At 29.9% G+C, this 17,125-nt stretch overlaps 3 protein-coding genes across 4 annotated transcripts in view; 1 reads left to right on the forward strand and 2 right to left on the reverse strand.

Moving 5' to 3' along the window:
- The first annotated feature begins 611 nt into the window (after positions 1 to 611).
- On the forward strand, positions 612 to 7,838 carry Tango1 (transport and golgi organization 1). 2 transcript variants are annotated; one of them, XM_029307293.2, is made up of 16 exons: positions 612 to 825; positions 936 to 1,069; positions 1,262 to 3,278; positions 3,358 to 3,416; positions 3,490 to 3,627; positions 3,837 to 3,932; positions 4,052 to 4,129; positions 4,222 to 4,446; positions 4,787 to 4,954; positions 5,031 to 5,253; positions 5,353 to 5,491; positions 5,563 to 5,652; positions 5,840 to 5,936; positions 6,103 to 6,229; positions 6,654 to 7,178; positions 7,671 to 7,838. In XM_029307293.2, the coding sequence occupies exons 1-16, from the start codon at positions 702 to 704 to the stop codon at positions 7,724 to 7,726; spliced, it is 4,296 nt and encodes a 1,431-aa protein (XP_029163126.2). In that variant the 5' UTR covers positions 612 to 701; the 3' UTR covers positions 7,727 to 7,838. The 2 variants fall into 2 exon arrangements, with proteins under 2 accessions (XP_029163126.2, XP_029163127.2); XM_029307294.2 differs by lacking the exon at positions 6,654 to 7,178 and adding an exon at positions 7,338 to 7,411 and having other exon boundaries at positions 7,671 to 7,732.
- Syx5 (syntaxin 5) lies at positions 7,722 to 11,103 on the reverse strand. Its single transcript, XM_029307279.2, has 5 exons — positions 10,517 to 11,103; positions 9,847 to 10,103; positions 9,363 to 9,557; positions 9,168 to 9,289; positions 7,722 to 9,057 (listed from the first exon to the last, which is right to left on the reverse strand). Exons 1-5 carry the CDS (start codon positions 10,881 to 10,883, stop codon positions 8,898 to 8,900), a joined length of 1,101 nt encoding a protein of 366 aa, XP_029163112.2. The 5' UTR covers positions 10,884 to 11,103; the 3' UTR covers positions 7,722 to 8,897.
- An 835-nt stretch (positions 11,104 to 11,938) lies between these two features.
- Positions 11,939 to 17,125, reverse strand: part of LOC114934683 (icarapin-like) — a 32,092-nt gene continuing 26,905 nt past the window's right edge. The window contains exons 3-4 of the mRNA XM_029307389.2: positions 15,738 to 15,838; positions 11,939 to 13,478 (exon numbers count right to left, since the gene is read on the reverse strand). Of these exons, the coding sequence (XP_029163222.1) occupies positions 13,242 to 13,478; positions 15,738 to 15,838 (338 nt within the window). The 3' untranslated portion in view covers positions 11,939 to 13,241. The remainder of the gene's footprint in view (positions 13,479 to 15,737; positions 15,839 to 17,125) is intronic.

Below are 17,125 nucleotides of genomic sequence, written 5' to 3' on the forward strand. Positions count from 1 at the left end.
ATCTTTTATTCACCTCTACTTCTCCTTTTATATTATATTTTCTACAATAAATTATACAATTATTATTATTTATATTTTGCGCACTCGAATTATCATTTTTTAATTTTTAATATAATTGTATTATATATAATTAATAATATATATATTCTGATACTTTGTAAATTTTTAAATTTAAATTTGAAAGATTGGCTTTTTTATAGTTTCAGCTTATTAAAAGATTTGTGAAAATTTTTGACAATGTTCTGACTATATATATAAATATAAAATCGATTATTCTATGATCCCTAATTCTAAATTTTTTCTTATATATATTTTAAATTAATATTTTTTTCTAATTCTTTTTTCAATTCACTATTTAATTTTGTCACACGTGACTATGTTAGAGTGAGAAAAGAGAAAATAAATAAAAGACAATGATATTTTCATTAAATATTGCGGAAAAATCAAATTTATTTTATTGTTAGAAAATAGAGAAAATCATTTTTATAAACTGCTTTGCAATATATTCGCATTTTTTTTCCAATATTTAACAATCACGATGTACGGAATATCTAGATGCATCAATTCTTGATGCGAGTTCGCGTATAAAGAAGATATACCTGTCTTGTGTATATAGTTTATGGTCACGTTGTGCGAGGTGGTGTAGTGTCATTGTGCGTGCTAGCGGTAGTGATGTGGAACTTTTCAATAGAGAATAAAATATGACGGAAATCAGACCGTTTACGAATCTTTTATTTCCTCTGGTCGTCACAATTATCTGTATAATAACGCAATGCTTGGCCGCCCTGTCCGACAAACAATTATGTTACGACCCAGCTTGTTCGGGTAATTGAAGCCATACTTTAGCCTTAAAACCCATAACACATTTTTCAATCTCCCTATTCCGTCGTACATATATTGTAACTAATGCGATTTATTTTTTTTCTGTTATTTAGAACCCATTTCGTTAGCCAAAACAATACTTGTTTACACATCAAATGATCATGAAATAATGTCATTTGGTGTTAATGTAGATGTCAAGGTTTTTAGTAAAAGTGCTGGAAAAAGGACAGATTTATGGGGTGTCGAGGTATATACACTTATTTTATATTTAACATTATTAGGCTAATTATGAAAAAAATATTATCGAAAAGTAGTATTTTCATATTTCAAAACTCTTTTAAAATATCTGTACTACAATGATATACCATCGCTATTGTTTAAACCTTTGATTTATTCTTCATAAGGATATATTTTTCTTATATACTAATTTTTATTTTAGATAAATGGCAAACGTGGATTTGCACCCAAGCAATTCCTAAAAGAATATAAAATCCTGCAACCTAAATTGCAACATGAAGTGCCTGTTTATAAGTTTAATGATGAAGTTCAGCCTGAGAAATTTGAATCAACAACAGAAAAAATCCATAAATCACATCCTTTGTTGAAAAATAAGTTGCTCCCAAATAATGATGAAGCAGCGCCAAGATCAGTAAAATCCACAGATGAAAACATTGTACAGGACTCACAAGCGATTAATGTAGATAGCATATTCTCTCATTATGAAGTGATAGATGGTACTACAGTTTATTTGGATAATGAACCATCTATACAACCTAATTTTGTGGCTGAAGTTGCGCATGCTACTGCATTGCTAGATGAACAAGCTTCAACTGATTCTAAAATAAATTCTGATTATAAGGAATCATCTGATACGAATACATTCTTCAATAAGAAATTACAGGCAGACGAAAATGATGCTAGTAGTAAACTTAAAGATATTGAACTTCTAGATATTCATCAAGAGACAACTACTGAGATACTGTTAGAGAGTTCAGAAGCAATAATCAATTCAACTTTAGATACAGAGAGCAAAGATGACACTCTAATACTTAATGGAGGAAGTAAATCTGAAGATAAATCATTTAAAAATTTGGAACATGAAAAATCAAATAAAATTGAGGTGGATAGTAGTGCTGAAGAAAATATAGAAGATAGTGATGAGGAAATAAAGGAAAGTGAAGGTATATTTGCCTCTTTTACAAAAACATTTCAAATTTTATCTAGTTCACAAGATAGTGCAACAACAGAGAGTACTATTCAAAATGATAATGACATACCTGTTTCCAAAGTTGAGGAAGATTTACAATTGAAACAGGTTTCAGAAGAAGTTGAAATTAGAGATACTGTAACTGAGAACCATGTTTCAACTATTCAGACAGAATTGGATGCAAGCGTAGATTCAAGTCTTATAAATAAAGAAAAGATAGAAATACAGCAAGAAATTATATACGAGAATACTGAGAGTGCAAAAGTTTTGAATGGCAAGATGAAGAAAGAAGAAGAAGAAGCAGCATCTACTATTCCTTTGGAAAACTCTACATCTTTTAGTGACGTGCCTTCATCCAATAATTTTGTACATGAAGATGCTTCTAAGCCTGCCAAAGAATTGCCAACTTCAATTGTAGTGGATGATAGTTCTACAACTTCTGTTAAAAATGACATTAATAGCCTTGACAAAAATTTTCAAAAGGAAATAAATAAGGAAGAACAAGATAGGTCTAATCAAGATATAGTTGATTCTGTTGAAGAAAACTCAACAATCTCATCTGATTTGAAAGAAACTGCAATCACAGAAAGCACTTCTATTCAAAGCAGTAATGACATTGAACAAAAACCATCAGAAAGTAAAATACATCTAGAAAATACAAAGGAAGATGTTAGTCACAAAGAAACAATTGTCCAAGTTACAACTGATTATACATTTTCAGAAACTATTAACTTATCACCTATTATGGAAACAACTGCTAAGGAAGATATAAAAGAACCATTTTCTGAAAGCCATACTGTTGCAGAAAATATAGACGAGGCATTAAATCATAGTGCTGATATTTCAGTTACTGAAGATTTTATTGTAGATAGCAATGTAAATAAAAATGATAATTTAATTAATGATGCTAGCTCGGACAATGTTCCTATAGAAACTAATGAATTTTCTAATGGTGTAACACCTGGCATTCTTGATTCAGAGCAATCTCTAGATTCTAGTCAAAAAAACATTCCAAATCAAATAACGAATTTCAACCAAGTTCTGCAGAATCAAGATTTATCGAATGTTGAAGAAGATTTGGAGCATGAAAAAGATGAGTTTGTCAGGCCTGTAAAAGAAGAAGAAACCTTACCTGAATATGATGATTACATAAACAGTGAAAATAAGGTTTTGTACGAAGATGAAGATATTAAAGAGAATAATAATTTAGAGAAATCAGAATCGAAATCTATATCAGATGAAATAGAAGGTATTACAATTATTTTACTAATATCTAGTAATATCTAGTGCTTTCAAAAGTATAATCACACATTTTTTAAATTGTTCAGATAAAGTATGCTCACTTGATGATGATTGCACCGAGACAACAACTGAGTTTCTGGAGCAAGTAAGTCTTAAAAAAAATATTTTTATAATAATTATATATATTTTTGTCATTATAACATGATTTTCTACAATAGAAAGAAGAGTTGGAAACTGAAGAAGATAATTTAATGGCCATGATAAAATTGGATCATAATTATTGGAAAACATTAATGTTTCTATGTGTAACAGCCATTACAGTACTTGTATTTACTCTTGGATATTATTATATTGAGGTAATAATATATACTGCTTTATTTGTAGTGCTCGAAACACTAGTATAACTGAAATTTATAAATTAAAAAAAATTATTCCAAGTATAAAAAAATAGTATTTAAAAACTTATTAATTATGAATAACTTATTCTCTGTTACCATTTTTTTATCAATTTATACAAAACATTTAATATGAAAATATACAACTTTATTGTGTTACATTTTTTTAGAATATAAAAAGAGATAGAGAACTCATAGCAAGAATTAATGCACTTGAGAAAGAGCAGTCCGATTTAACTTTCTACATAGAATCTATCCAACAAAAGGTGAGCAGTATGCATGTGCAGATTGATTTTTCGTATATTTATATTCTATTATATTTTCTTTTGTCATTATTCAAATGCAAATTTATGTGTTACACTCCATTAAAATATAAATATTTTAGTTACTTTCCACACAATATGACTCATTTCATTCTGAAGACATGGCTACATCGCTAAAAGCTGATTTAGCAGTGTCACAGGTATATGCTCAAGTATTTTTCGTTTTTTATTATATGTCAATTTGAATTGAAAATCTCGCATATTCTATATACAATGTGTTTCTCTGTTGCAGAATGAAAAAACAAGATTGGAGGAACAGGTGACTGTGTTGGAGAAAGATTTAGAAAATGCAACGGAGGCTGGATTAGAACTCGAGCGTATGCTAAGAGAAGTTTTATCGTCCAATAATGAAATTAATCCGCTAGCTCAATCCGTGGAGGATTTACAAGCACGATTAGACGCTCAACAAACCGCAAACGAATCCTTAACGAACGCGTTAAATATTAAAGCTCAAGAGGTCAGAGCAATCTTTTCGTATATTAATATCTGTCTGATATTAAGTTAATTTTTATTTAATTTGATTTTCAATGTAGAACGGCATTAATTTTTTTGTTTTGCTATTTTCTCATGCAGCATGAATTTGATAAGTTGGAGGTTTGTTAATATATATTTTAACGCGTGAATGGACGTTTTAAAGATTATTATATTTTAGTATACATTTACTTTTTTGATTTTATTTTACATTTATTTTATATCTCATATCTACTCACTTATTATTTTATCAATTTTTTAACAAATGATTCTTACATAATTAAATATGTATAAAATATTTAATTAAGATTTATATTTTATTACAGATTGAGACTTTATCAGCAGATTATGCCTCTGCTCAGAAGAAATGTGAGGAATATGAAGTAGAATTTTCGCGAATTCAAGACGAGCTGACCACTTTGAGAAATGCTAAGAATAATATAGAAGAAACATTAACAGATAAAGTACATAATTTAGAAGAACAATTAGATGAAGTAAGTTTGCAATTTCATATTTTTTAAATAAAATATATTATTAAATATATATATATAACTTGTTATTTCTTTTTAGTTGTTTATCGAAAAATCATCATTATATAAAGAGGTGAAGGGGAAAGAAATAGAAGTTAAGGAATTAATGGAAATCATTGATCAGATCAAATCAAATAATTTGGACTTGGAAAAATTGTACGATGTATTTCACATTAAAATTGATGCACTACAACTGCGTGAGGAGAGAGACGAATTAAAGATACGATTAAGTGATGTTGAAGGTGCTCATCAGTTATTAGAAGGTGTTTTTTTTAAATATAAGAAATCTTGAAATAGTCGACCAAAAATGATATTTCTGTAATTAAATTAAACTAATAAAATAATATTTTTAAATATTGCAGAACATATGAAACTTGTTAAGGAAGAGATAACTGCATTAAGTGATCAATGTAAAATAGCTGAAAAAGAGAAGAAAGAAGCAGAAACACGGCTTGAAGTATTATCAAGGTTTTTCAAAGAAAAAGAAATTGAACGCCAAAAGTAAGCAATTGATTAGTCTTAATAAAAATGGTTTGACACTTGGACAATTATTAATACTGTAATTATTTTAGGGAAGAAGCTATGTGGCTACAGAAACAAGGGGAAGTTGTATCGACGGTCGAAAGGATACATACAATGCAAAATGAAATACAAAATTATAAGTAAGCATATAATTTGATAAATTTAATAATTAATTTAATAATATGAAAAAAAAATTTAATTTATGAAAATTTCTTTACAATATTTAGAGTAAGTTAGAATATTCTTAGATATGTCTGTGATTATAAGAATTTTTGTTTAGTAAATATATAAACTACAATTAATTTATCACGAGAAATTTTATTTCAGGCAACAGATAGAAATCTTAAAACGAGAGATTGTGGATCAGGAGAGAGAATATAAAACTCAGATATCTGCTCTGGAAACGAAAGCACATGAACAATGGGTAATGTATCTTATTATATATGTACATTATTTATTTATGTATATAATTATATATAATATTATTTATTATTATTATATATAATAAATATATACATAATATAAAAAATAATGTATACATATGTATATGCTACTGAAAAATTTATGCAAGACTTTATATATTTTATAAGGTTGCTGCCCGTCAAAATGAGCGCCGTTTGGAAGAATCGAAAGCAGAGGCTGGTCAATTACGTAATCGTCTTACACTAGTAGAGAAAAATTTAAATCTAAACGATGATCCTGAAGTAAAGCTACATCGTAAGTATTTTTATATTTTAAAATATTTATTATATAACATATTTAGCAAAAAAAGAGTTTAACAATTAACTTTTTAGCTTGGATTTTATACATATAAAATTGATCTTTGATCATTATCATAGTAACATTTTTTTTATTTTGTTTTATAGACGTATTACTTTTTGTGTATAAGCAAATAACTTATAAGGATTTCGTAGAAACTATAATTGTGTAGAATAATGTTGCAATTCGTAGAATAAAATTACCTAGTTTCTTAGCAAGTAGTAATTCAAATCAATGTAATAATGTCATAGATATATAATTAGCGCGTCAGAGAAATGTGTTTAGGCTCACATCTACAGACAATGGATCGCGCAAGATATTACGCATCAGAACTGCTACAAGTTGGTAGATTTTTTATTTTCGTAAACTGCTTTTCAAACAGGCTTGGAAGCGAACGGGGAAACGGTGACTTCGCCGTCATTATTCCTAGGAGCAGAATCGTCCAGTTCTCCAGTAATGTTTAGCGGTTCCTCGGGCGTTCCTCCACCGCCGCCGCCTTCCTATCTGCACTGCTTCCCGCCGTATCTGCCACCCTTGCCGCCCACCACTTCCGGTCTACCTCCGTACGATATCAGTCAGCGTCCTCCGCCTCTCGGCGGTAGATTATCGTCACCTCCGCCGATGCCGCCGCCGCCGTTGCCTCCACAGCTCACTTCCGGTGGCAGGTACGAGAACGCCGGTTCCCCGCCGCCACCGATGTCTCCGCCGCATTTACTTCCAGCGTTTAATCATCACAGATCGCCACCGCCTCTTCCATTCGGTGGCGATCGCATCCCACCTCTTCCTCCACCCGGCTTTCCTCCGCCTCATGGAACGACGCATCCTTGGGGGGAGGATTCACTGCTGCCCCCACGCAATTCTGGTTTTCATCCCCATCAACGAGAGCAACGTGCGCGCAATCACAAAGGTTTGTGGAAATAGTATGTGATACGCAAAGCGACAAAGCGTTCTCATTGGGTTTTATCATAGTATTAATCAGATTCATTTCTTTCTTCCTGCAAGTTCAGGAAGTAGTTTGTTTGTTACTATCATCTGTTCTTTTTATTTTGATTTTTATGCATGCAAGGACGCAAGCATTTCTCTAAAGTGAAAAAGTTTTGGAGTACTATGGAAGGAAATAATGTCAAATAGCCCTGTCAGGTCAAAGAGCTTAATCAATTTTAATTTATAACGATACACACAATGTATGTGTGTCTTCAATTCTCTAATATTTTTTGTAATATACTTAAAGTTTTCACAGAATCTTTGGGTTTTTATAATTTTTTAAATTTATTTTTACTCTGCATTTTTTAAATTATAGTATAGATATATTTTTTTACTTATATATATTAATGTAATTGAAACTTATATTAAACAAATATATTTTTTAGTTTATTGAAATTTTTTTTTTAAATTTCAGGTTCCTTACATTCATCGGGAGAATCACTAGATAAAGCACATCATGGAAAAATTTAATTTTTGTACCTTGTTATTCTGAATACACTTGTACAAAGGCCAAATCGAATCACTGTATCAGTGACAGTCTTATTGTATAACAATTTCAAATAAATATGTAACAATAGCATAATTTTCTGTTAATATTAACAAGACAAACGTATCAATAGCATTATTCACTAAATAATATCTGTCAGTATTGTTATGTTTGTGATTATTATATGATTCTTCTATATTGTTTTGATAAAAAAAATATTTTGTCATCAATTATTTGAGAAATCAATATTATGACTTTATTTTGATTTATATATAGTGAATCACATTTGTAAAAATTGTTGAAAATGCTTATGCAATTTTGATTGTATTATAAAAGCAACAAAAGTGGAAATATTGAAAAATATTTATAATTAAATTACATCTACATTTCTAATGACGTGCATATTCTAGGTGTTCTGACTTATTAGTAAATAAAATATTGTAATAAAATTCGTATATAATCCATGTAGAATAAAAGATACAATTGTTATATATATATATATGGTTTTAAAGATTGAAATAAATTGTAATTTATTATGGCTGTGTATTTTCAGAATTATTGCAGATTTAATATCTTTAGCTAAAAAAGAAAAAAAATATATATTATAAATTTATATATATACCTATATATATATAAATTATAAATATATATATTTACACAAATTATAATCCTTTTAATTTTAGTTTATATATCAAAATTAAAAAGATATATTTACTTTACACATACATAGCGATATAAATAGTACAAGTATAAAATAAACAAATTTTTTATTTTTAATATATATATTGTTTGTAAAACGTTACTCATCCAACTTATTTAAAAATCGTTTCTTTCTATATATAAGATCAAAATTATATATTTATTATCTATAGAAATATTCTCTTTTTACATTTTATGTTCAATAAGATGCATTGTACAAGTAACGTAATATTTAAATACTTACAATGGTAAGTGTTTAAATGTACAATATTCACAATTTAGGGAAAGGGCTGAGGAATGCATAGAATATCTTTTTTCATTTAACCTATGTTATATGTATATATGAAGAACCTAGCTTTGTAAAAATCATTTTGCAACTGTTTCTTTTATCACAAATAGTAGATATGGATGATAAAATGTAATGATATAAATACATATAATTGATAGTGCCAAGTGTTATGCCAAGAACACTACAAAAAATATAAAGAAAAATATGAGAACTGCGAATATTTTTATCATTAACCATCTATTGCTTGTTACAGACTGAAAGTATTTTAATATTTCAGTGTGTGCAGCTTCCACGTTTAGCTCGGTGTCTTCTATATTGCTATCTATCCTGTAAATTGTTTTACAATTAGAGATTTATAAAATTTTGATAATGGTAAAGTATTTTTACACAACTCTTAATTTATTTGGAAACAGACAAGAATTATAATTTTTTCTTACCTTTCAACCATTTCTTCTTGTTCCTTAACCATATGTGCCAATTGTTGAAAAATACCACCTAATTCAACAATAGTAGATTCTATATTTTGCATAGTCTCAGCCCTCGATTGGACATACGCATCCTGTAGAAAACATATATATGTAATTGCGATATTTCATATTAAATTTTTTTATACAATATATTAGATAACTTACAGTATCGTCTTGCATAGCTTGTTGCATTAACTGATGATTCATCATTGGTTCTAGATCTATTGCAACTGAATTACTAGAAACCTCTTCTTGTAGTAATAAAGAACCTTGTCTTCCCGAAACAACACTTGGAGGGAGCATTGTAGATACAGATCCTTGACTAAATTGTCGCCTTCTTTGTTGTTCCTCCCTCATATTCTATGTATCCGTATAATTTTATGTATTTATTATCATTCATACAAACGTATCAATTTTTCTAATTTTCTATATTTTCAATTTCATATTCTTTTTTTAAAAATATTTAATTAAAAGTATAATAATACAAACATTTAAAGAAATTTAAATAAAATGATTATCTGATTGTATATCTATACTATATTTCATCCAATTTTCGAATTTATATTATAAAATATTCTATAATCTGAGATAAATATGTGGATAAATACATATCTATATAAGAGAAAGAATGTAATTTACTTTAGCCTACCTCGGATCGAACTTCCAAAACACTTTTAAAATTATTTGACATATCTGCTAATTTAGATTGCAGTGCCATCACAATTGAGGAAGAATGCGAAGCAATATGGTGGCTTTGAGATGAACCAAAACTTTCTCGTTGTGATTTTCCAAGCTCTTGTAGTTTTCCAATTTGAAGATTCAGGCTTTTTAGGTCTGTCTTAATAATATTTGTAAGCTCTTCGATCTCCATCTGTCTGTCATTAAATATAGATTTCTTCTTGGCCACTGTAATATAAAGAAACAATAATTATAAAATAGTCTCAGTATTTTTATGTAATCTAAATCTTTTTCTTAAATCTAGTTTTACTATTTGTACTTATTTTTTTCTATATTCACTCAAATATTTTAAATGAGATTTAACGTCAACTATCAACGATAAGTATCTGGATTGATCTAAGATTTCTGAACAAAGCAGTTCAAGTTTTATTAATTATTAAACCTAAAGTTTAATAAATTTTCATATAAAAGAGATGGTTTTGAAACAAATAAGAGTAGATAAGCTCCTTTGCAAGAAAGATATATGATCCTTCTGTTTGTAACATATTTCCTTTGACATAACATATTGCAAATTGGTGAGTAAAGTAAAAAATCGCCGTAAGCGATTACACCACTCTCTCTCCTGTATATAAGATTCTTACACAGGGCAAGCTTCTCCAGCTTGGTGTACGTGCTGGCAATATTTTTGCCAATGTTCTTCGCTATCATCATAAAGTTCGAGTAGCTCTGTATCTGGCGCGCACGACGCGGATTCTGCAGATTCGCAGCGGTCCGCGCGACAGTTCTGCTCTGCATCGAGCGGATCGCGTTGGCAAACTCGTTGGTCCTGTCACGGGACGTCATCGTCGTCGTCGTCGTGGATCGCTCCGTTAAATCGGCGGTCTCCTCGTTCAACAATTTGTCGCTCGTTTCGTCTCCATCGTAATGATATCGCGAGTCGCTCGGGCTCGCAATTACAGAGTTGCGATCCACCACGTTTCCTGCGACGTGACGTCTGCGTGCTAACATCGCAGCATCCTCTCTAGGTTTCGTGCTCCACGTGCGGATCTCTCTTTCGCCACTGGGCCCGACGAGAGTTACGTCAACAGATTGGAAGCGACAACGACATCGGCGACGGACACGTCCGCATGATCACGACCACACATGACAGCTCGCGGACGCGATCACGTATTATACATGTACGTGATGCATACGTGACGTATACATACGTGCAATTGGGTCGGGAAAAAAGTAAAAGTCATGCGCACTGCGCACTCGCGGTTGTGACGTCGTCGCGCTTTTCACGCGACCGGAAACTCAAGGAGCGCGCGATTTTTTGAATCGAGTAGCTTCGCTACCTTGCGCGCGACATCTTGTACTAGTGAGATTTTGTGTAAATATTAAAATAAAAAATTAACGCCTTACTTATTGTTTATTATTCCAAACCGTAATTGTAATCATTATTCTGTATTTAAATATTGTATTATTTTAACTTACTATTGTATTTAAATATTATATTATTATAGATTTACTTGAAAAGGACCAAAACCTGATAGGCGAAACGTCGTAATAAATATAAAATAATTATAGCTAGTATTGGTCGAAAAATAAATATACCCTGATTTATTAATTGACTAACGATTTAAATTAATTATTATTATTATAAAAAGTTAATTAAAATTTGTATCACGTCTAGATCTTTAATATTTATTTTATGCGGTAAAATTATTTAATATTGAGTATTACTTGTTTTTTTAGAATGGATATAAAAAAATATATATCGTGACGTATTTTATAAAATTTATAATAATAATTGATAAAATTTATAACTTTAAAAAATTTTTATTACGTCTAGATCTTCAATATTTATTTCATATTTTCCTTTTTGAAAATTTTAAGCGATTAAAGACTTAATACTTTATTCATACATATATCAGCTATTTTTTATTAATATATTTTATAGATATACTCATTTATTTCTTTTAGATTTTTATACTATTACCTGATTTTAAAATTAAAACTCGGAGAAATCGCAGTGCAGGATACTTATGCATGTATACATTTACATGAATATATAAAGTGCGTTTATTATTAAATATATTTTTATTGGGATATATTCATTTATTTTATTGTATCAACCTTTATCTCTCTAACCAGTTTACAATGTAAGAAATATATAATATATATCTGTAAGTATATTAAAATCCGTAAATATATAAAACTACAGGAACGTATGTCTTTTTTTTTAATTATAAAAAGTCGCGATACAACGTTAGATCTTCTGTAAAAAATTTTCCCTGCCTTTGTAAATTGTTTACGAACATTTACTTCTGCGTATATAAACGTTTCATTACATAACTATTATTTCATATTACTTTTTCGTATACTGAAGACACCATTGTTAAAAAAGATGGGATTATCTGGGTGTACACAGAAAATATATATTTTTATTTAAATATCAATCTTGAAATTTTTATAGGATAAATATTTCCGCACTAGTTGCATAAATATATAAGGCAATATCTTAATGTTATACAACCAGTAATTAATATCTACTTCGCATTCGTATTTTTTAATGTGATACGTGACATGTTGAATTTACATAAAAATCTTACGCTCGATGAACGATCTGAATAAGTAATATAATCAATCAAGTAGAGTGCCGATTACAAAACTGTTCCCCTGTGAATAAATATGATCGTCAATCAATAAATTAACATATATGACTAGTTTTGTGTATCGGCATTTTCACCTTTGCTGTGCAGCATTGGAGTAAAAAAAATCGAATATTAATAATTATTTATTTTTAATTAAAAAAATATCAGTTTCTCAAATATTTTATTAGTTTATAAAAGAAAATATTTAATTCAAACATTATTTCATAAATAATCTTGCTTGCGGAATGTAGAAGCGCATTAAGCTTTAAAGCCCGTTAATGCTAACTCAATTTAATCGAAAACTTTAATTCAATTGAATGTTATGTTAATTCAAAGCTTTTAATCGCTTAATTAAAATTACATAAATTGTTTTATTTAATTAAAATCAATTAACTTTTTTTCAATTTATATATAATCCGTACATCTTCGTAAATACTATATCCAAGCTTATTTTTTCAGCGGCAGCAATCTCTTTAATTCTCTCTTGTTTCAAAAGGACGCAGGTAAACGTCGTAAACAATCAATCGTATTGAAAAAAAATATATAGAAAACAATAGAAACACAACTATATATTACAATAATGTTACTTTAATACGATGCACTCGGTGCGATATCGAAAAGTTATTCTACTACAGCCACGTAATGAAGGGTCGTTTCCTCGTCTTCGAACTTTAGCCCCGATACACCGGATTATATCGACGTATCGACTATGAACGACCGACCGCTTTTTTTAAGCGGTCAGTACGTCTGTTTTATTCGGTATCTCGTTGGCGAAGTCCTCGACCGTCTCAGCACTTCCTGTCGCTTCCACCTTCACCGTTGTCGGCTCCGTATTTTCGCCACCGATCTGTAGAGTGTCATTTTCCGGTTTCACGTCGATTATGCGAATTCGGAATGCGGTGCCGCCGTTTTCGTCACCCGATGTGTAAGTCGTCTCGTTGATCGTTACCACATGACCATTAATGATCTGCAATTAAATTATATTAGATTTAATATGTTTCCAAAGAAAATCGATCTCCAATTTTATATATAATTATATAAATTTTATATATAATTATATAAAATTAGAGCGCGCAAGAAAACTATTCTATCTATAATTAAAATATATATATAATTATTATAAATTAGTCGTAATCTTGGAAATTAATAGTAATCGGTTTAAAAATTTGTTAAAAATGTTTTGTTTGAAATATAATTAACTTTGCAATATATAATGAATATCATTATATATCCAAAGATAGTCCAATGTATATATACAACAGAGAGTCCCTCAGAGAATAAGAGCTGGTTTAGACAGGGGGTGCAAATAGGTTATTCGAACAATTTGCAGCTGTACAACCGACAAACGCATCATCAAAATTAATTAAGCTCTATTATTGAAGAATTTGCAACCGCCACGTTTAGAACATGACAGTACGTACGGTGGTTTATTCTGTTAACGAGGGGCTGTAGTGTGCTTCGGTTTGAATTATTAGAACCGCTTTATTTAGGCAAACTTTCCGTACCTTTCTACACGTGTATATGTGTGTGAAAGCACAATGAAGAAAGTATTTCAATTTAATATTTCTATATTTCTACATTTTTCTGACAAAATGCTAAAGCGCGTTTCATTTTCACATATTAAAATTTTCATGCGTTATTATACATCAGTTTTGTATTTTATATCCATATTCTTCAATGTTTAAATACCAATGTTTTTTTTAACTTTTACAAAAATTTAACAATTTTTAATATTTCGATTATTATAAATAAATAAAAATTAAATATTAAAAAAATTTCAATTACAAATGATAAAAAATACAAAGTTGGTCTTCTGTCTCTCTTTTTTTCAATTATAGCTGATCATATTTTCTAAAAGAAAATAAAGGACAAATTTGAAAATTTTAGGGCTTTGTTTCAACATATGTCCAAATCAGTTTGCGACCAAAATAGAGATCAACGAGCAAAAAAAAAAAAAAAAAAAAAAAAATTGTGACTATCAGAAGTCGACATATTCTTTAATTATTCATTATTTTATTTCTTCAAATCTCACGAATATTACGGCATATCATTAAAACGCTAAATAAAAAATATAGGAAAACATTTTAAAAATAAAGAACAAAATTGAGTTTTGGAAAAATGGATAAACTTAAAAGACAGCTACTTGAAATAAATTATCTTCTAAAATAAAGGACGGATAGTCACCATAATAACTAGCACACCTTAGAAAAGAATAAGCATTTTTTTCTCTTTTTCTTTTTTTCCCCTGTGTCTTGTATGGACTAAACGTGCAAACGACGGATTTTACACGCGAATAACGCGGTATCCGAGAAAGAAAATCGTCGACACTCGGCGAACTTTTTGGCGGTCAGTTATCCGCTTCCGTTCGTCGCGCTTTGTACGGCAAGTCGCATTAAGCGTTATAAGCGACTTACATACATATCAGAGGGAGATGGTGGCGCGCAGATTTCCACGCGTGTAACAATACGCGACGGGAAATGCAGTAATCCGATCACTAACACTGCCGTACACTTGCTATTATACCATTGTTAGGATATTTCCTCTCGCCCTCTCTCTCCATCTCGTTGCTGCAGTTTACACGTGTACGTAAATTGTTGGCGCATTATCTTCGCGACATGTCCGGCGCAGACGAGTTTCCTCGCGTGTCGACAGATTATTTTACTTCCTCCTTCACGGACAATGTATCAAAACTAGCTCGAAATTTATTGCTTTCGATTGCTTTCAAACGCAAAAATGTCCAACCCCACACAGAAAGAATTTTATCGTAGAATTTACCCTGAAAATCATGCTAAATTGTGGCATAAAATATGATATTGGAAGAATTCTTATATATAAGAGTTTCTCGGATTAATATTTATCATAATAAAAAGTATTAATGTCGACCACAATAAGATATAAAATATTCGATTAATTTTACTATGTACATATTAATATTTTTTATTGTGATAAATATTAATTAGAGAGACTTTTATAAAATTCTTCCAAATATCATGTTGTCCCATGATTACTATGATTTTCAGGGTAAATTCTAAGAGAAAATTCTCTCCGTGCACAAATGCAACATTTCGAACAATGATCGGCAATTATAAGAAAATATAGAAGCACAATAATTTATTTATAGAAGCATAATATTTTATTCATAATTTTATTGATGAGTTTATTAATAAATTCTAGAGAATATATAGCGAAATGTTTAATTCATTTATCGAGTATGTAATATGTTTACCTTAGTAGTGGAAGTTGTATTCGCTCCTTCTGGAACGTCCGTCAAAATGGGTATATGCCAGAAATAGTCCATAAAACTTTCCCTCATCCTCTTCAAAGCGTCTGAAAGAAAAAAAATACAGAAATGAAAAACAAGAGTATATATACATATAAATACACACGTGATAATTTGTTTGCGAGATTCACGTGAGAGTAATGTTTCTATAATTTTTATTTTTATTAATCTTGGTTTTATATTTGGAAATGTCAATAACAACGATTCGATAAAGTGCGCTTGATAATGCGGAATTAAATTTAAAGCGCTGACTGTTTAAAAAATATTTGTCAAGCATTTGGAAATGACGTGTTTATTAAGACCATGTGCGGTCGTTGGGTTACAAAATTGCGTTTCCATGATTTCGATTTAGGAAATGAAGCATTCCATGACAAATCCATTGATCCGAATCTAATGATTTATTTAAAAAATAATTCAACAAAATTCGTGATCTCGCGTCAATGTGCTGAATATTAATCAATCGATACACACACATATACATAATTTTATCTATTCATTATTTGATAGTCTACATTTTTTTTCATTGCGGTCAACATCCCTCTTTTATTTTAGAGGACAATCCTTTATTTTACGTAGCTCTCTTTTAAATTTATTCATTTTTCCAAAATTCAAGTTTGTCAATTATTTTTAAAATTTTCTCCTTTATGTTACAACTTTATTCTTTATTTAGAAACAATTTAAAAAACTATTTAAGTATTTAACTATTTAACTATTTTTACTTTAAACTATTTAAAACTATTTATTTTTTAAAATCTATTTAAACTATTTAGGAAACAATATAGTCGAATCAGTTTCAAATTACAAGAAATACGTAGACTTTTGATATAGTCACAGAATTTTTTTGCTCATGGATTTATACTTTGGTCGCAAATTAATTTGGAAACATGTTGAAATAAAGCTCAAAACATTTCAGGTTTGTCCTTTATTTCCTCAGAAAATCTACGATCACCATATTGAAAAATACAGTCATGTTAGAGATTGCATTAAATGCAGTGCTCAAGATCGCGGCCTAATGACGATTGTATTTCGGACTTTTGCATTTCGAGTCATACATTTTCCGTCGTTGTTTCCGCCTAGTTACCGTTCCGTTTCATTTTAACGACCCAATAGTGCTTTATTGCGACTCGACGCGCGCACTAGTGTAGGTGAGTCAAGAGTCGAATCCTGGATCAAACAACACAAATGAGGGTATTAATACGTGTTTGCGTCTCTTTTCACACAATTCCCGCGAAAAGAACCGTGTACACATCGAAGAATCGCATTTCGAGAGCGAATGTAATAAACGACACTATTTAACAGAGTGCGTTTGCGCTACGCGAATTCTGTAAAATGCA

Source organism: Nylanderia fulva, unplaced genomic scaffold, assembly GCF_048542155.1.
Source record: "Nylanderia fulva isolate GAGA-0341 unplaced genomic scaffold, ASM4854215v1 Scaffold7, whole genome shotgun sequence".
Taxonomy (NCBI): domain Eukaryota; kingdom Metazoa; phylum Arthropoda; class Insecta; order Hymenoptera; family Formicidae; genus Nylanderia; species Nylanderia fulva.

Excerpts from the sequence above, each read along its gene's own strand:
- Tango1 (XM_029307293.2), top strand. The coding sequence starts at position 702 with ATGACGGAAATCAGACCGTTTACGAATCTTTTATTTCCTCTGGTCGTC. Across the intron at positions 3,417-3,489 it reads CAACTGAGTTTCTGGAGCAA|AAAGAAGAGTTGGAAACTGA; the intron begins GTAAGTCTTAAA and ends TTTCTACAATAG. Across the intron at positions 5,937-6,102 it reads CGAAAGCACATGAACAATGG|GTTGCTGCCCGTCAAAATGA; the intron begins GTAATGTATCTT and ends ATATTTTATAAG.
- Syx5 (XM_029307279.2), bottom strand. The coding sequence starts at position 10,883 with ATGTTAGCACGCAGACGTCACGTCGCAGGAAACGTGGTGGATCGCAAC. Across the intron at positions 9,290-9,362 it reads AAGCTATGCAAGACGATACT|GATGCGTATGTCCAATCGAG; the intron begins GTAAGTTATCTA and ends TGTTTTCTACAG. Across the intron at positions 9,058-9,167 it reads CAAGAAGAAATGGTTGAAAG|GATAGATAGCAATATAGAAG; the intron begins GTAAGAAAAAAT and ends AACAATTTACAG.